Source organism: Microtus ochrogaster, chromosome 1, assembly GCF_000317375.1.
Source record: "Microtus ochrogaster isolate Prairie Vole_2 chromosome 1, MicOch1.0, whole genome shotgun sequence".
Classification (NCBI taxonomy): domain Eukaryota; kingdom Metazoa; phylum Chordata; class Mammalia; order Rodentia; family Cricetidae; genus Microtus; species Microtus ochrogaster.
Window position 1 is genome coordinate 110,081,249 of NC_022009.1, and position 20,145 is coordinate 110,101,393.

The following is a 20,145-nucleotide window of genomic DNA, read 5'->3' on the forward strand; positions in this document are numbered from 1 at the left end:
TAGATATATATTGGAAGGATGTTTAACTGTTAGATATATATTGGAAGGATGTTTAACTGTTAGATATATATTGCAAGGATGTTTAAGTAGCTGCCTCACAAAAGCAAAATGAAGTTCATAAAAAGAATCCCTTTTAGTAGGGTCATACTACACTTTCTTCTACTAAAAATGTTGAAAACAACAGCATTACCCTCCATTTAGTTTGTTTTTTTCCCAACAAATATACCTTTATTTGCAAACAAAGTTCTTCCAGAGGAGTTCTCAAAATCTCTGGTAGCTGGTAGTCATCTAGAAGACTTGCTCTAAGGCCATTATACAGATGATAACAATGACCGGGCTGAACTCTTAAAAAGAAAGAAGCAATAATAAGAACATGACTTTTAGAATGCCACAAAAAGAACAGGCAGGGAAACCACTATCTTAGCCTGCATTTATTAATTAAAGAACATATTTAAATGTAATCTATATAGTGAGCTCTCAGATGCTGGAAACTCTTTTATGTTTGCAATTTAGTGCCACAAGTGATTACAGAATTTATATACTTCTGAGCAGATTAGTATTTCGGAAGGCTCTAGCTGCTATAGAATACAAGTTCTAAAACTTTCAGTTTTTTGTTTTTCTTGTTGTTTGGCCTACATCTACAAAGACTCAATATCTATTTAACATTTCTCTGGTGTTATAGACCTAATATTATCTATCACCTCATAGAAAGTAACCATATTTCCAGAAGGGATCACATGGTATAGTAGTTTTTGTTTGTTTGTTTTCTGGTCTCCAAAGAAACTATCAATCTATAGGCTTTATGAAGCATCAACTTCACAATACAAGAAACCATCTGGAAATCAGGTTAAATAGGGACAATGTATAAAGGTTATAGCAAGCAATACAGAGCTTTATAGACTGAGTACACATACATAACAAAGGTATATATATGTCAAAAATGTTTTCTTTAACTTTCCTTTTCTAACATGAGCCCATATGTAAGACAGTGACTATTTTTACCTTTAAGTGATAAAGGAAAACCTTTTGTGACATCAGCTATGACTGTCACTAACATGACTAAAAGTACAAATCAAAACCAGTCAGCACAACTATGTGTAAAGGTCAATACAAATACTGTTCTCATCACTAAACAAATGCTCTTATTTCTATGACTACACCAAAGGAGAAAAAGTGCTTCCCTTGTGTTTTACTGGGGATCAACAGTCAGAATCAGTACTGCTTAAAAGGACACTAACTAGAAGCCCAGACTGGAGCTGTCTCTGCTGTGTACAAAGCACTGGAACTCTGAAGAAGTCATTTAATTTCTCTATACCTCAATTTCCTTATTCTTAAAACACATAGTTGATAGCTATGAGGTAAGAATCAAACACATAAAGCATTTAGGAGAGGAGCTGGGACTCAATTATTATTAGATAATGCATACTTTAAGAACAGACACGGAAACAAGACTGTAAGTAACTAACACAGGCCATTAATTTTAACTAACTAGACTAGGTTGTCAAAGAAAACATTCACAAAATAAGAAACTTGGCAGATAATTCCCAAAAAGGTATGAATAAAACTATTTTCTTATTTAAAAAATGTGTTGTAACAGGCAGGCGTGGGAAAACGCAAATGCAAACTACTCTGAGATCCCATCTCACTTCTTCACTTGGTATTAATGGTTAACACCAAGAAAACAGACGTTAGTGGAGATGTGGGGAAAAGGAGCACTTAGGACCTTCTGGGGGTACCAAGCAAATTAATATGAAGGGTTTTCAAAAAACTAGAGATCTGCTTGGCGGTGGTGGCGCACACCTTTAATCCCAGCACTCGGGAGACAGACGCAGGTGCACTCTGTGAGTTCGAGGCCAGCCTAGTCTAGAAGAGATAGTTCCAGGACAGGAATCAAAAAAAGCTACAGAGAAACCCTGTCTCGAAAAATCAAAAAACAAAAAACTAGAGAACTAACACATGACACAACTGTGCTGCTCCAACAGCCTATTGAGGGCTGCTTTAGTCACAATAGCCAAGATACACAGTCAGACTAACTACCCATCAACAGACAAGCTGATAAGGAAAACGTGTTGTAAAGATGAAATTATGATACCTGCAGGAATATGTTAAGCCGCCACTCAGAAAAGCAAGTACCAAACATTCTCCCCTCTGCAGAACCTAAATGTAAACTTATATACACATGAACTAGACAGATGATGGTTAGATAGGCTGGTTGATGGTCACAGGAAAATATAAAAGGAGTGGAAAGGAAGAAGTCTAAACACAGGAAATAGAGGGTACAGAGAAGAGGGGGTATGTTACATGGAAGAGGAACTGTCTGAGTAAAGGAAAAGGGTAAGGGGAAAGTGTAATCATACAAATGTAAAAGAGATTTTACAACCTTATTATTTTATATGCCAATTAAAAATCAAATACTGACAGCCCAAATAGCATTATGAGTTCAATATAGTACACAAGGTAACTCTCCTACTAATACTTCTACATCACAGCAATAAAATGTGCTCAGATTTTTTTCCCATCTTCTCAAGGGCCTGGACAGCATTTATTTCCCTCTTACCTTCCTGCTCTTCCTTTCCTCTGTTTGGCATTAGCTTTACTAACCCACTCAGCAGACATGGTACTGATGTTGTTCTGTGTGTCAAAGTGTGTCTCTTTAATTTTTCCTCCATCTATTACATAAACCACATCATCTATGGTGATGCTGTTTGGAAAATAGATATGGAAAATATTATAAGCACATCAAGCGGACCATTAACTTATACCAAGCCTATAGATTTTAAAAATATTTTTTTATTTTTACTTTATATTTTTACTGAGTCGAATGGTTTAGTAGTTCGAATCTCACTACTCTTCTCCCATGTTTCAGTTTTACAGTAGCCAAGCCCACAGCAGGCGGCATCATCCCGTAGTTACAGTACTTATGCAGCGATTACATCCTTATCATCCCACAGCCATCTCCTTAGCATTTCCACGACCTTATGACAGCTCTGAGAGCCGAAAGGACTAGGGTCTAACAGCAGCTTCTAGAAAATAGTCTGTTTCAGCAACTGAGCTTTAAATGTCTCATTAAAACATTAGAAATGTCTAAGGCTGCATGTAATTAATTATAAAATAATACTATCCCTAATTGGAGAACAGAAAAAAAGGACTAAACCTACATCAGCTCCCATGTTTCTTTAGAGAAGTTTTGAAAAACAACTTCTTAAAGGTCTTCTTCAAAAAGAAAACTAAAAACAGTTTAACAGCTTTAAAAAGAAAACTAAAGTTTACATTTGATTTTTTAAAAGGATTAAAGTATCTTATAGAGAACAAAGGTTTAAGTATGCTAATAATGTAGGGGCTCAAAACTTACATAACCAATAGCTGATATTTAAAATAGTTTTTACCTAGTCTCTGCAATGTTGGTAGCAATTACTATTTTCCGAACGCCAGGGGGAGTTTTTTTAAATACCTGTAAGAAAAAACACATCAAAAGTATACTAATTTCTGACATAATTTTACAATGTTATTTCTTGAGATATTATGATCAATTTTAGCATTTCTCTTTATTAAATGCCATATGTTTTGTTTATAAATCTATCGTTAACACACTCGTTTTCAACATGAGGAAATCCTCCTTTGGTAAGCTAGCTCCCACAGATGCTATGGCAAACAGAGGCGCTCCACTTTTACCACATCCTTAACGAAAGCTGGTGAGCAAAGTAAGAAAAAACAGCTCTTTAATCAAGGACAAGAAACATCAGAGAAGCAAGATCTATGAAGTCTCAACACAACTGCCTAAACAAGGCCTGATCAAGGACAACATCGATAAACGTGCTAACATTGAAAGGGGAAAGCCTTGAGGCCTGGACCCTAGAAAGAGAACTACAGACACCTAAGGAATGCTGCAAGCAGGAGAAACAGACTTTCTCAGGGAAGAGCACACCAGCTGATTAACCAATACCAAGTGGGCTGCCCGAAAAATCACATACACATAACCAATATTATACAGACTCTGCAGGTCACATTTATATATTTAAGAATGTGTTTACACACACACACCACCAACAACAACGCAGAAATAGAGGTCATGAATTTGAAAGAGTAGTGTTGTGTGTGATGCACAGGAAAGGTGAGAGGAAGGAAAAAGCGTGGGAAAACAATGTAAGTAATGCTTATGTTTCAAAACATAAATAAAACTCAGTAAGTAACTGTACAGTTAGCCTCAATCAGAGACAAAAAACAAATTGAAGAACATACCTGTGTCTGGTTTACTGTAGGCATCAATGAATGTAAAGGTATAATAAGAAATTTATCTGAAAATTAAAAAGGAAATTAAAGCTCCATTAAACATATATGGCACATGTATGAAACAGTAAATTTAGCTGTTGAATCATACAGTTCTTATAAATTTATATTTCTACATATAGTCAAACTGAGCTTTTCTACAATGGGTTTCTGAGGGCTCCAATGAGTTCCAGTTAACATATCTACATTTTCATTTGTTAATCTATTTACTTATTGATAAGCATTTGCTTATCAATTCTTTTCAAGATCAAAACAAGCTTCTTTGCTGTTAACGTGAACCTGAGTGTGTGTCTGTATGTATGCCTGTGATGGCCAGAAGACAAACTGAAGTTACAGGCAGTTCTTGAGGTGGAGTGGTGGGAACTCAAATCAGACCCTCTGGAAAAGCAGCAAGCATTCTTAACCACTGAGCCATAACTCCAGCCCCTGCCCAAATTCTTAGAAGTGGTGGGAGGCAGCTTTCTAAACCACTAATTGTATCCTATTAATAAAACCTCCAATGAGAGGGGAAAATTTGAAGTCTATAAATACCAATATTTTAATTTTAAAGCTCAATCTTATTAAGGAAGTTCAAAGAAAGGGTAAAATAATACTCTCATAAAACTAAAAAGCTTCAAAATGTGTACCTAATCTTCACTTATGACTCAGAACTTCTAGAAAACAGTCAGTTTCTTTTTTTTTTATTTTATTTTTATTTTTTTTTTGGATTTTCGAGACAGGGTTTCTCTGTAGTTTTTGGTGCCTGTCCTGGAACTAGCTCTTGTAGACCAGGCTGGTCTCGAACTCACAGAGATCCACCTGCCTCTGCCTCCCGAGTGCTGGGATTAAAGGCGTGCGCCACCACCGCCCGGCTAACAGTCAGTTTCTTAAATAAGAAAATCCATCAGGCCTTAGACCCTCAAAATCCTTTACTAATGTAGTCCCATAAGTAACAACTTCTTCACATTCTACATGAATTTAAGTAGCAGTGTTGGAATTATAGTATAATACATTTATATAATACCTGATTTAAACATCACTTGTGACATCAAGAGATCATGTAAAGTGCTGATATTGTCCCAGCCTGGTAGAAAGACCAGTATTGCACCATCCTATATAGACAGGAAATCACTATTAAGAGGACCTCATCAATAATCACAATAACAATTCCATGCACACTTAAATCCTCACTAAAATTACAGCAGCTCTGAATTTTAGCTATTTAAATGAATACAGATCCCCTTAAGAACTCAGATTTACAATCCAGAGATAATTTGTTTAGTCTTTTCTTTAAATAGGTTAAATGCCTAAAATATGTTATTTTGAGATTTCCTTCCAGTCCACTTTGTAAAAGCACTTAGGAAAGTGAGGTTTTCATGACTTTGATATGTTAATAAAATTAAAATCCGCATTACTTGAAGAAAAACTAAACAAAACTAACCTCTTCTTCCAAAACAATGTATCGAATAAGGGCAGCAATCAAATTCAGATCAACTTTATCATCATCCATCCTTTCCAAAACATCTACGGTACTTGCAGAGTATCTACCAAGATCACACAGAAAGTCATGACATGCTTGGCAAGATTTCTGTAGCTTAATCAGCTATAAAACCTTAACGTTAACTCAGTCTGCATATGAACAACCAATCTACAGATAAGAGAAAATTAAAATTACTGGGATAATAACAGGTAAGCCAAATTGGCAGTGTGTAGCTGGAATGCAATTCTCCCCTTCAAGCACATTGTTGGTTCAGTTGTTCAGTCACTGTGTTCTACCCTCAAGTACATGCTCACCTTGTTCGCAGCTCCTTTATATACGCTGGCCAGCGTTCTTTATAGATTGCTTCTTTTTCCTCCTTTTCTTGTCTATTTACATGACCCTGCATGAAACCCCTCTTGAACTGGGATCTATGTTCTTTTTGTTCTGGAACATATCTAAAATAAAAGAGTAGTATGTATCTTCCTACATTTAAAACATTATGGCTTAAAGTATACCTGCTTTTACATTGGAGATTTCAAACCAGATTCTAAAGAACATTGTCGCTATATTTTCCAGCAAATGTTACCCAAAATATTAATTTAAGTATTAATACATAAAACTTCACATTTAAGATAAAAGTATTCCCTATTAAAGCACATAAGTTCTATAAGCCAGCTCAACAATCTAAATGAAAAATGATTTCTGAGCTACCTTTTATCTTTAGTTTTAAGTTTGCTCCAAAATACAATTTTTAAATAGAAAGTTCAAAGGAAGACCTAATGACAGCTTCAGAGAATAATTTGGACTCTGAAAGTTTTTTCAAACCAAACTGTGCATAAGATCCCTTTTAAAACAAATAAGATTTCTAAATGCATGACTTCAACCCAAGGATTTCAATTAGATACTCCAGGAGTATCAGACACATGCTAGCACTGCAGTTCTGCTGTCACATGACAGCGAAGGGGAGATGCAGGCGTAGTTTTCAAAACAAAAGAGGTACATGTGTCCAAGAATTATTCACTTGCATTGTGAGCTCTGAGAAAGAGCGTGGGAAGAGACAAAGGAAAACTAAAGCGACTTTAACCCCAAAGGCTCTCAGAATTTAAAGGATAGCATCTAGATTGGAATGGGGAGGGTGAATGGAGTCTAAATTCAGTATCAAAAGAACATCTGTCTCAGACAGAGTAAATGTCTCACAAGACATTTAAGTCACAAAATCAGGGAGATAAAAATCCCAAAATGGAACTCATGAAAGAGGTGGCAACACTATAGCCTATGACCCTAGAGATACTAAGTAACAAGGTGAACCCTAAGGAAAAGATATATAGATCCACCTAGAAAGGGGAAATAAACAAGATCGCCTGACAAAATTGGAAGCATGGGGTGGGGGGGAAAGGGAGGGGGAAAGGGGAAAAGGAGGAGAGAGAAGTTGAGGGAACAGGATAGTCAAGATAGGGAAAGGACAGAGACGGGGAGAGCAAGGAAAAAGATATTTGGATTGAGGGAGCCATTATGGGGCTAGCACGAAACCTGGCTCTAGAGAAATTTCCAGGAATCCACAAGGATGACCCCAGCTAGACCCTAAGCAATAGTGGAGAGGGTGTCCAAAATGGCCTTGCCCTGTAGTCAGATTGATGACTATCTTAAACATCACCATAGAACCTTCATCTAGCAACTGATTGATGGAGACGGGCAGAGACCTGTAGCGAAGCACTGGGCTGAGCTCCCAAAGTCCAGCTGAAGAGTGGGAGGAGTGAAAATATGAGCATATGAGCAAAGAGGTTAAGACCATGATGGGTATGGTATATAAAATGAAAAGATAAGATAATTTGTTTTCTTTTTTTTTTTAAAAATAAAAGTGAGGAAAAAAATAAATCTGAGACAAGCAGAGTGATATATTAGTACTTTTTAACTGATTTTACTGCCTAACATTTACCTTATTTTTTCAATGATATCTTCCAAAAGATATTCCACAACTGGAAAAGTAAAACCAGGTATATGTATCATCGGACAGTTACCTACAAGGGCAGACAAAAACATAACCATGACTTTGTATTCAATGTTTAAAATTAAAAATCAACACACTACAACTAAGACAGCACAATATTCTTAACCCAAGAAACAGTACTGTGCTACATCTTCTACTTTCCCACCTGACTTTTAAAAGTCTAGTTTTTGAGTTATTTTACTTCTACAAACTGGATAAAGCACTCATAGTTGTAAGAACTGAATATTAGAGCCATTTTATTTTTATTTTTTTAAAAAAATATTTATTTATTTATTATGTATACAATATTCTGTCAGTGTATATGCCTTCAGGCCAGAAGAGGGCACCAGACCTCATTACAGATGGTTGTGAGCCACCATGTGGTTGCTGGGGAATTGAACTCAGGACCTTTGGAAGAGCAGGCAATGCTCCTAACCTCTGAGCCATCTCTCCAGCCCTAGCGCCATTTTTGATTGAACTCAAACTATATTAAAAATCTATTATTCAAGATCGCAAAATGATGAGTCTTAGTTAAACTGACAAATAAGATAAAAAGCGTTGTTCTCTGTGGCAGCCAGAATGGGTGTTGATAGAAAGTTAAAGCAGGAACTAATCAAATGTTGAAATGTTTCCATCTTAAGGTCACTAACAGATTATCTCTGCCATTAAAATCCTATTTGTCTCTCATAACAAGCAACTCAAGTACACAATAAACAAACACAGAGAAGCACGAGAGGTCAGAAGGCCTGAGCTACTGTCCCTGCTCGGTATCTCACCTGCATAAAACTGAGTTATTCCTATCAAGTCCTTATTAGCAACCAGAAAGACAAGACCTTCCCCAGCTAGAGCATAATGTTATGAAGAGTGAGCTGGGATCTATTCTATAGGCATTCTTAAAGACTGAAGACAACTGTGTTGATACTACCATCTCAATTTCTCGTCCTTCCCCCAAGTATTTCTGTTACCGTTATGAGAAAGACAGACACTGAGGAATAATTCTACACAATGTACTTTCCCAAGCAGTCAGATCTAGCTTCTGAGTCTGTTAACTATGAAATGACAATCCCTGTTAATTATGCAACCTGGATAAGTCACTTAACAGTTGAGGCGGCACTGTCATTTGCAAAACTGAAGCAATACTAGTACCTACCGTAAGATTTCCCAAAAAACAGTGAAAACGTAGCTCACTACTACGTGGCACACTGAAACCACTCTCTAAGTGAGAACTGACACTAGCAAACTGTCAGCCAAGCCTGTGACAGAACATAAATGCTATAGAAGATCTGCATGTACACAGAGAGAGAACATAAACATGTCATTCCTGTGGCTTGATTTCAGTGATGCCACATCACTGTCTGGTGGCAGCACCAAGAAACTAGCTAACTTCAGAGTAGGAGAGAAGGGATGCTACCACTTAAAACAGCAGGCTTGGGTCTTTTATCTAGGAAACTAGAACACAGTTGAAATACAATAAATTAGTAGACACTCAATTTTATTACATTTAGTACTGTATATATTTCATTGCTGTTGTTTTGAAGTTTATTTACTGGTTTTGTGATACCTTTTCTAGTATAATTATCAAATTTTACTCACCAAAATATTCTGAAAATTTCTCAGCATTCAGTGTTGCACTCATCAATATTACTTTCAGGTCGGATCGAAAATTGAGAAGATCTTTAATGACAGTCATTAGAACATCTGACTGTAGATTCCGTTCATGAATTTCATCAAGTACAATATGGCTAACACTGGACAAACGCCTAGAAGACAAACGTGAAATTTTAACTCAGTTTAAAACTGAAAACCATTTTTAACAACACAGTCCTGTTTAATAATTACGTCTCTGGACATTTGTGAAGTGTTGGTGTTTATATAACTTTGGGGAGGGGTGCCTGTCTCATGTAGCCGAGGCTGGACTTGAATTTCTGAGTTGTCTCTCAAGCCCAGGGACAAAAGCATAAGCTATCATACTCAGCTCTATGCTATGTTTTTTACTTCTTTACCGAAACATACTCACGAGTCTGACTGGAGCCACTGAAGAATGATTCCTGTTGTGCAGTATAAGATAGACCCTTGTTTCCTTGGCAACCGACTGTAAATGAAGATACACATTATTAATTCTTGGTTTTCTTTAAGGAAGTACTGACTTCCACAAAAGTTTGAGAAATCTTTATACTTAGCTTTTAATTATAATAGCATGAACCACAATGAAGTAATGAGAAATACTACCCTTAAGTTTACTTTGACACTAAAATTATTTGTTTTACAGATGCAACCTTTAACAATTAAAGATTGAATGAATTTATGGATCCCCTAAGATTCTAGTTTGGTAAATAGAAATCTGTTCACTTGAACAGATCGACCTGAGCTCTAGAAAAGGAGCTCAAACTTAGCAGAAATAGACAATGAAGTTAATGACACAAATATCATTAAATAGAATCTACCAAGTAGACAAGTGGGATCAACAGGTACAAGACACCCATTTAACAGGAATAATGATCTGTTACTAAAACTCATTTTCAGTCATTCTATAATGGGAAAGCACATTTTTGCTTTTGTAATTTTTGGTATTTTTGGTTTTCGAGACAGGCTTTCTCTGTAGCTTTGGAGCCTGTCCTGGAACTAGCCCTTGTAGACCAGGCTAGCCTCGAACTCACAGAGTTCTGCTTCCCGAGTGCTAGGATTAAAGGAACGCACATACATATACACATGCACGCACACACAAATAAACATAATTTAAAGTATGTAAAATACATGTTAATTCTAAAAACAAGAATCAACATAAGGGGGAAAAATCTCCTGATCCAATGTTTCACAAAAATCTACCTGCATACAAAAAGTGAACCAAAGTGAACACTGTTTACCTTTGGAGACGAATCTGGTATCCAGTACTATTACCATTGCCGCAAGACTCTGCCCTTTCTGCAGCTACTCGCTCAGCAACCTTTAATTTGAAACACAGTTGTAAATAGAATACAAATTCCTTTAGACAAACACACTTAACAGTCATGACCATCTGAAGTTTTAAAAAGTAGTTGATTTTCAAATGAGGTAAGACACTAGACACTCACTGATTGTCTGAGTTACCTAAAACTATGTGGTGTTTTGAGGATGGAACAATACCTCTTTTGTTTCTCATTTATTCTAATAAAGACCTTCAAAACTAAATTCTTTCTTATTTCATCATTATTTCCACAACATCTTTCCATGAGACTCTCTGACTAATTACTCTTTTTGACTTTTCTGCAGTAGTTAGAGACCATAGTCCAAACTTGAAAACTGCAATTTGAAATTAAGTACATATTGATAATTTCTCATCTATTCTTCTACTTATGTGTAGCAGAGACTGGTGTCTAACTCCTTGGCTGCCTGTTTTCAAAGGCAAATACAAATATCAAATCAAAATGAAATTTAATTATAATCATTGGTGACTCTTTCACTCCTTGCAATGGTACGCTAACAGATTATCTGTTCTAAATCACTACAGCAAAAGGAGACATCTGAAACAGTATCTTATTTTCACCCTCATATGCTTCCTCTGAGGAGCTTCATTCAAAACTCAGGGTCTATAGAAATACAGCTTCAAATACTAACCAAAGCTTCAAAGGTCACACTATTATTCCCGTATTCAAACACTAAAGGACAGATCACTGAAAGAACACTCAGTAAGCCTAGTGGCAGAAGTTACAGAAGCCCACGAAAAAGACTACAGCTTCTCGTCAATTCTATAAACATTTTATTGGCTTTTCAGTTTTTAGATTTGTACTGGAACTAATTAATCTTGAGTGCGCAAGCATCTACTGTTGATGGAGGAGACATTATCCACTTTTCAGGTATTATCAAATATTTGCCAATTAAGCATTTGCTCTCATAGAGACAATTCCTAAGTATAATAAAGAATCACTGCAAATCTTAAAAAACAGTTACGTTCAATCAAAATTCCTTGGAGAGGAGAGAAAGAATTTTCACAAGTGAGTAACAGTTTACTTACTGAAATGGCACTAATTCTTCTCGGCTGAGTACACACTATTCTGCAGGCAGACCCTTTTCCTCTTTCAATGCAGTCATCCAAGATGAACTGCGTAACCTGAGTGGTTTTGCCACAGCCGGTTTCACCACTTATGACTGTTACCTGATGGCTATTGATTAAATTTACCAGCTCCTAGTTCAAAAGAGAAAATAAGTGAAGAACAGCACTTACTAACTTAAATCTGAAAAAATATTTCAAGTTCTTTCCAACTAAAGGTAAATAAAGACTAATTATATAATAAATTACACATATAAATCTTAGAGGAAATGATATCTTAAAACTTTTAGATACACACTAATAATGTTCACACTAACAATTCATTATATTAACAAAACAATCACCCTGCTGCTTCAAGAATGTTATGTATTTTTGCCCTGCGCCTTTAACCCAGCCCTCAGTGGGATCTCTTTGAGTTCAAGGCCAGCTTGGTCTACAAGAATAAATTCTAGTAAAGGTTCCAAAGCTACAGAGAAACCAAAAAAAAAAAAAAAAAAAAAGTTATGTATTTTAATATAAAACTTACATTTACATTTAAATTTTTCCTATCTATTCTAACAATGTGTAACATTTCAAGTATAAACACTAAAACAGCTGGTAAACATTTGATTCTCAAAATCCATCCATGGCTTCTATACATGGAGAACTAAAGCGCAGATGAAAAGGTTTTGAACAAACAATTACACCTACACTGAACTTGCCATAACTCCCTAAACAATACAGTACTTAACTATACAGCACTTCCATACATTACTAGAGGTGCTGTGGTAACCTAGAGATGACTCAAACTATGTGGGGGAACATGTACAGCTTCTACAAAAATAGACACCATTAATAAGGACTTGAACATCTCAGGCTTGTGGTACCCAAATACCCCAAACACTGAAGAGGAATGTAACTCACTCATTCAACAGATAGCTTCTGGTTGCCAATGTATCGGCAAGTGTTGTTCCAAGTTAAGATACAGAACAAACGAAACAGACCCTGACCTCAAGAACTTACATTAGACTAGGAAGGGAACACACAGATGTCAGGTGTAATAAGTGCTATGAAAAGCAAAGAAAAAGAAAAAATAAGTAAGATTGGGAGGACAGAGCCAGATAAAGGACTATGTTATTCTATATAGGAAGTATGTGATGAATGGGACCCATCCATTAATAACACTATTCTCAGTAGTTCCTTATTTTTAATTCAAGAGCGTGGCCTCGAGTTAAGAGCAACATAATCTTTCAGAGACACATATGGAAATTCTACTTTTAGAATTTAAGTCTTTGGACAAAAATATTAGAAAACTGCGTCATATATTTTTAAGAACTCTAAAGCATTCAGTTAACATCCCTATAGGAGAAGGTTCACTAACTTTTGCTTCTTCACAATATGGACCTTCTTTTAAAAAATATGTTAAACTTTCGGGAAAATCAAAGAGCACAAAGCATTTTTACCTTTTGCATTCCATATGAAGGCAGTTTTTTTCTGAAATGCTGAAATTTAAACAAAAACCATTCTCAGAATAAACATCATCAAATTATAATTAGATCATAGATAAATGTGTTAGACAAAGAATTTTCCACTATGTCATAGTGCACAAACAGAATTAACTACAAGACGCTTACTAGAAGTGTGTTCTTCTAGGTTAGACAATGCCAAGTGACCCATCACCTGGAAATACAATAACAACTATCACTTTATTCTATTTTTATTCTAGATAATCGGCATAGATTTGGTTTCTACATCACTCCTTTCCCTAGTCATTCATACACCACTTACTAATACAATAGGCACTGGAGCAGATCCAACAATTATAGAAAATTTAGTTTATCATTTCAGTACGAAAATTCTTATTAGTCTATTTCTGGGTATCAACACCTCATGGGTTTTAATTCACAGGGTTGACACAGAGCTCTTTAATAAATCTTTATACACACACACACACACACACACACACACACACACACGTATATAAGTAACAGTTTTTGACTCACACAGCTTCTTACCAAATTTACAATTTGGTAGATAACAAATGTTATATAAAGAGAGCAAATTATTTGACTGATGTGAACTTTCTTGAGAATGTTTAAAGTTATTCTGGAACCCTGGACATATACTAATAAGTACTAGAATTTATGTTCAATTAGCTCCATCCTGTGTCATGAAAACAACCCTCAGCAGCACAGAAACAAGGCAGCTTTAACATCTGTCTTACTGAAAAACAAAATAGCTTCTAATTTAAAAACAAGTATTAATACATGAAAATTAAAAATTGGAACTATTCTAGGTAATCAAGGACATTATTACCATACTTGTTTGTAGTAAGATTATTTTTCTCAAAACCGTAAATAAGATAGTCAATGTGATGGATTTAGGATTAAAAGTTACAAAAATCATTACATGTATCTTCATTTTTTTCTTTTACAATCTTTTTAAAAAATTTTTCTTTTATAACTTTTAAGTTATTTAAAAATTATTTTATAATATCAAAAAATCCTAATAAACAATGACATCAAATGCAGTCACCTTAATGTACAAACTATTACACGGCCTTTAAACTACAATGGTCAATTCTTTTCTGTAATGTGCATCAGGTTCAGTCAGAGAGCCTGTCTCAGAAATTAAGGCAAAATGTACCCTATATCCATCAACATCTGTCCTCCACAAGTACATACCTACACACACACACACACACAGAAACACAGTGTATATCATCAAGAATGATTAAAGTGGTTTTGGGGGGTAAGGTTTTGCTCACCCATTAAGAAAGTTTCCTGTTCTTCCAGAGGACCTGAATTCAGTTTCAAGCACCCATGTGTTGACCAGCAGCTAGCAGTCACTTCAACTCAAGAGAATACAATGCCCTCTTTTAGCCTCCATGGGCACCTGCACTCACAAGCACATTTGCCACACCACCTCTGCGGCAGCCTACACACACACACACACACACACACACACACACACACACACACACACACACACACACACATCTCTCTCTCAAGAAATAAATCTTCAGAACATTTTTAGAAATAGCGAGATAACTCCAATATTAATAAAGTGCTTGCTTGCCTTGCCATCATGAAGACTAAGTTTATTCCCCCAAACCAACATTTGGAACAAGAGCCAGGTGTAGTGTGCTAACATTAACAGGCAGATCACTGCGCTTGCTGGCCAACCAACCTAGCTTACTTAATGAATTCCAAAAGACTGGGAGACCTTTTCCAAAAAGGCCAAGATGACACAACACATGGTGGTGCATACCTTTAATCCGAGCACTGGAGAGCTAGAGGCAGGCAGATCTCTGTGAGCGTTACAGAGACCCTCTCTCAAAAAACAAACTAAACACCCAAGGTGGGTGATTCTAAGGACTGACACTTTGGGGCCTCCATATGCACACATATACATATGAACAAAAAAGCTGAATTTTAAATATAGTTAATTTTCTAATAGAAATAAAACATTTACTAGTAACTGAGAACGAGGAAGATTCATTTTTTTGAGGCTAGAACAGTCACCCATCTGAATTTTGCACCTTATACAAAGCAAAGAGAGACAGTAATTAATTCTTTGTTCATAATGTAAAAGTTCTCTCGGCCAAATGATTCTGAAATAATTCACCTCACAAGTCTCACCAGTGTCCAAATCAAACTGCTCCAAATAATGGGCATCAAACAGCTACACAATTTAGACCCTGGCCAACCTGCACTTATCTTATTCTAATAGGAAACTCAACCTCTGTCAGTGCAGCCAATGGGTTAATACTCTCTCAGATTGGATAGTGTGCCTTCTCAAAGATAGCAATACGTACTTATAAGATATGGATCCCAAAATAACCTTGATATTCCTCTAAATACGCATGTGTGCACATTTGAATAGTTTATCACATATACATCTAGAACACCCACAAATTATACAATTTTACGTTTGGATTGAAGGGGACTTTAAACAGCTTGTCGACACAATAATCTGTACAACTTCAGCCCTTAAATGCTGGCAAACATAGCATGGATCATCTAGCTTTGGAAATTTTAAAATTTATCATCTGTAAAAGGAGGAGTTCTGAGCTGGAAGAAACTTCATAATTCTGACAATCTGGCTGGACTCACAATTTCTTACTAGATTGGCCTAGAAAATTGTGTTCCCAAAGGCATTAGCAATCTCAAGCAATTCTTCTCAACACATAATGCATCTGTGTAAATACGATACAGCATAGGTTGTATGGAATTTTCAGCCACCTTTTCCCTGCCACCCAAGAAAGTCCGCTCACAGAGGGAGGTGGCTTATTGAGGAATCGCACTCAACCATACCAGGCACTAGCCTTCGACCATAAGCCCACTTCTCCCAAGGTAGGGAGAAGAATGACTGACTTCTCATTACCTGCATCTCTATATACCGAGGGTCAGATTTTTTCTTTTGTAAATCTTCTAATAATTGCTGGTCTAAGCCTCCATTTGGCTCATTTTCTTGCAGTAAGTACTCAGAATCTCGGTCAATGTATGATTTGTCCGTGATCCTAAAAGTCTTTTTTTCTTGGTTCAGTGATTTCTTTTCCTGGTTGTCTAATTTCTTCTCTGAGTTATTTTTTTTCTCTGAAGACACTTCAGTACCATACCTATAACCACAGAATCAAGAGCAGAAGGACCAGATGAAGAGCTACTCAGGGACTGGAAGAAAACAAAGCACTATATTCTCCAAATACTTCAAAATCCCCAACACTGAAAGCAACACAATGCAGTTAAGAACTACGCTTAGATTCTTATAGCACATTCAGACTTTCCCCTATTTTTCCATGGATTATCACAGATAATTAATTCCCTGTGGTACTTGAGAAATTAAAATCCACACAACAGCCATTCATCCTTTGCGGTCCTTACTACTGTTTCGCTTCTCTTGATTTTTCAAGGATTTGGTTTATTTGACAACTTCTCTTTCTGCTGCTGCTCTTCCTGAGATCTAAATGGGAAGCTACATTACATAGTCCCCAAACACTTCTAATTTTTCCAACAAACAACATGGCTTTTGTAGCCTTCTGAAACAGCAGCAATTTAACTTTATGTAGACCTGCCCCACAGAAGACTTTTGGAAAGAGAAGATGAGAGGCAGGTAACACAAGTAATAGTCAATATCTCACACGGAGTGAACAATCTTGACACTTAGGGAACACACTATCTAAAATTTCTCTTTCTTAGAGTCAAGTGTGGTGGCGCACACCTTTAATCCCAGCACTCAGTAGGAAGAGGCATATGATCTCTGCGTTCAAACCCACCCTGCTCTACAGAGTGAGTTCCAGGACAGCCAGGGCCACAGAGAAATCCTGTCTCAAAAAAATAAAATGCATTTTTCTTTCTTCAAATCTATTTGCACCACTTAAAAAGATTCTTGAAAACTAACTCTAACTTCTGAAAAGACTAAAAATGGAAGTCTTGTCTTTTTTTGTTTGTTTTATCTAGTCAATGCTGCAACAAAACTTTTCCTTTTTGATATTCTTTATGAGAATATTTTCTATTTACCCATGATCCTCAGGAGCAAACCAGGATATCTGTGCTTCTGAATCTTTATCATTCTTAGCTTGGACGGAATTCAACAGCTGCACAATTTGCTCTTCTCGTCGTTCATCCATGTGTACCACGGCTCTCTGTTTTATAAAAAAGAAAATTGTTATCTGTTAATGTAAACATGCATAAAATTACATCTAAAATGAAAAGATAAAGGCAAAGTAATGTTATATTCAAATACATATAAGAAAGTTAGTGACCTACGCTTACCCTCTAACCTAATCTCACTCCGTAAGTCAGATTCATGGCAATATGTGTGTGCCCTTCTAGACCTCTTAGTTTACACATGTCTACTAAATCAGTTCTAAAGATGGCCACCGAGAAGAGCATGCTGGTCTCATGCTCTCAGTCCCAAACAGAAAATAAGTGGTCATTAATGCCCAATCTCTTCACCAAGATACAAAGTAAAAGAATTCCTTCAATTTTTCTACCCTATGGTCTAGTTTTCTTTCTTCCCGACAAACCTGCTGCCAAATGCTCCATTTCTTCATCCTTCCATTTCTCGACACCCTACTGCAGTGTTTTACTAACCCGTCTCCATAGCTGCTTTTATCAAGATCTTTATGACAGCCATGCACTGCCTGCCACTACCAACTTATATACTCTTCTCCCCTCCTCTGGCTAGTCCTCCTTTGATCTTTTTTGTCCAGACTTTTTCTGCACCTTTTACAGACAGTAGCACAGCATCATTTGGAAGCCTGTTAGCAAAGGAGACTCTCTCAAGCCTGGTCTCAGTCATAGACATTGACAAGGTACCAGGTGAATCCCACACATATTCAAGTTTGAGAAATAAAATCTGTGAATTTCAGAAACTAAGTGTTCATTGTGTACCCTCACTTCAAAAGTATCCATGGATCCTTGCATTGCCAAATGCTAACTCTAGTCAAAGATTTCCTAGGTCAGTGGTTCTCAACCAATGGGTTCTGACCCTTGGGGTCCAAAGGCCCTTTCACAGGGGTCACCTAAGACCATCAGAAAAGATATTTACATTATGATTCACAACAGCAGCGAAATTAGTCATGAAATAGCAACAAAAATAATTTTATAGTTTGGGGGTTACCACAACATGAGAAATGGCATTAAAGGGTTGAAGCATTAGGAAGGTTGAGAACCACTGCTCTAGGTTATCAGAGACATCCTGAAATCCTCATTGTATGCCTTACACCATCAAACTCTGTCTTTTAAAATTCTCTCATTTGAATAGATAGTCCATATTCTCCATATAATAACCTTGTCTTCTAAGTCCCCCAACACACTTATCTCTGTAAACCAGGTTTGCTCTATTATGAACATAGTGACTAAGATACCAGCTCAGAACAATTGAGTTTCCTATGCATAGACGTTGAAGGAACAATGAGGCTGCAGTGGAATGCTTTCATTTTTTTAATTACAGGCTTTTTTTAATGTAAAGAAATGGAAATTCTAGGTTACAACAATAACAAGCTGAGTGGTGAAAGGGAAAATTACACAACTGAAAAACACACTTAACGATAATTCAATGACGTATTTTAGAGAATAATCAAGAATCAAGATAAATCTTAAAAGTTGCAAATGCGCCTTTGAAAACGAGGTGGTTAAGGAGAAAATGAAAAAAACCTGGTCTGTGTTTGAATTACATTTCCGATGTATTATACAAGGCGCTTTTCATCAAGTCACTAAAATGTCATCCCGAAAGCTGTTGGGCGATGATTTATTTTTCATTAGAATGGGTCATTTCAAAAAGCATGATGTTTCCTATACTACAGATCTTCCAAGATACAAATCAAACTGCCAATCCCCTGATGAGATTAGCCAAATACTGCCCTATAGAGTCTTCCTTGCAGGCACGGTACGTTTCCGTCTTCAAGAGGAGCTACTACTCAACAGAAAATTCAGATGCAGAAACGAAAGGAAGAAAGGAAAAGAGTCGAGCACGTGATTCACTTTAATGCTAAAACTATTAGCTAAACTATTTGTGACAGGGTGTTACTGCTTTCGTTGGCTGCTCCAGACAAAGAACTTAAAAGTGGCAATAAGTTTTCTAAAGGAAAAGATGACATTCCAAAAAAAAACAAAGTCTGCTTGGGCTGGAATCTGAATTAGGCATTCACCTCCAGTTCTCAAGTCCGCAAGCAGAGCATGCACGGGGGCTGCAGCAGGGATGGCTTGCGTTAGGACGCGCAGCCCGTTACCACAGGCTCGGCCGAGGCTGCACCGAGCTCGAGCCGACGCCGGCGGGTCCCGCCTCGCCCTCCATACCTCCTGCCTCTCGGCCTCCTTGTTCTTCTGCGTCTGCTTCCTGGCGTACCAGAGGCCGATCTCGCGACCCTTCAGGTGTCCGGGATGCCGTCCCCGACCCCCGCGGCCACCTCCGCCTCCTCCGCCGCCGCCGCCCGGGCCCCGGTTCCCTCCGCCGCCGCCGCCAGAGCCCGGGCCGGAGCCCCGCGGCCCCGCGTCGCGGCTCCAGCTCTGGTGGTAGTCGTAGCTCATTGTCCCGGATGACCACTCGAGTCTAAGCAAAAAATTAACCGCTGAAAATGGCGTCCGGGCCCGGAAGCAGGCGCACATCCGCGTCGGCTTGGCTTCCGGCGCCCAGCGCGAAAGGGCGGTCCTTGAGTGTCACAAGCAGGCATTTCCGGTGGCGTCACGGGCGGATGATGCTGAGAATGTGGCTCAGGTTCAAGTTGTGTGTGCGGGGTCCCTTTGGATGATACCGCGAGGAGAGCAGCTCCGGTACGGCAAGGTTTTTAACCTAGACTGGAAAAGTGTGGAAATTTTTGTAAATTTTCATTCCTTTGGTAAAACGAAGAATTTCTTTTCAAAGCCATGGATAGTAAATACATACACAATAAAAGCGTGGCCC

The 20,145-nt window shown here is 37.4% G+C and overlaps 1 protein-coding gene across 1 annotated transcript in view; it reads right to left on the reverse strand.

Moving 5' to 3' along the window:
• The window catches only part of Dhx36 (DEAH-box helicase 36), a 28,687-nt gene extending 8,842 nt beyond the window's left edge, over positions 1-19,845 (reverse strand). The window contains exons 1-16 of the mRNA XM_005344050.3: positions 19,542-19,845; positions 17,259-17,383; positions 16,126-16,360; positions 13,203-13,241; positions 11,725-11,895; positions 10,598-10,677; positions 9,751-9,825; positions 9,327-9,493; positions 7,683-7,764; positions 6,061-6,201; positions 5,708-5,810; positions 5,291-5,378; positions 4,240-4,295; positions 3,387-3,451; positions 2,558-2,701; positions 227-344 (exon numbers count right to left, since the gene is read on the reverse strand). Coding sequence (XP_005344107.1) covers positions 227-344; positions 2,558-2,701; positions 3,387-3,451; positions 4,240-4,295; positions 5,291-5,378; positions 5,708-5,810; positions 6,061-6,201; positions 7,683-7,764; positions 9,327-9,493; positions 9,751-9,825; positions 10,598-10,677; positions 11,725-11,895; positions 13,203-13,241; positions 16,126-16,360; positions 17,259-17,383; positions 19,542-19,772 — 1,920 coding nt within the window. The 5' untranslated portion in view covers positions 19,773-19,845. The remainder of the gene's footprint in view (positions 1-226; positions 345-2,557; positions 2,702-3,386; positions 3,452-4,239; positions 4,296-5,290; positions 5,379-5,707; positions 5,811-6,060; positions 6,202-7,682; positions 7,765-9,326; positions 9,494-9,750; positions 9,826-10,597; positions 10,678-11,724; positions 11,896-13,202; positions 13,242-16,125; positions 16,361-17,258; positions 17,384-19,541) is intronic.
• Positions 19,846-20,145: the final 300 nt, after the last annotated feature.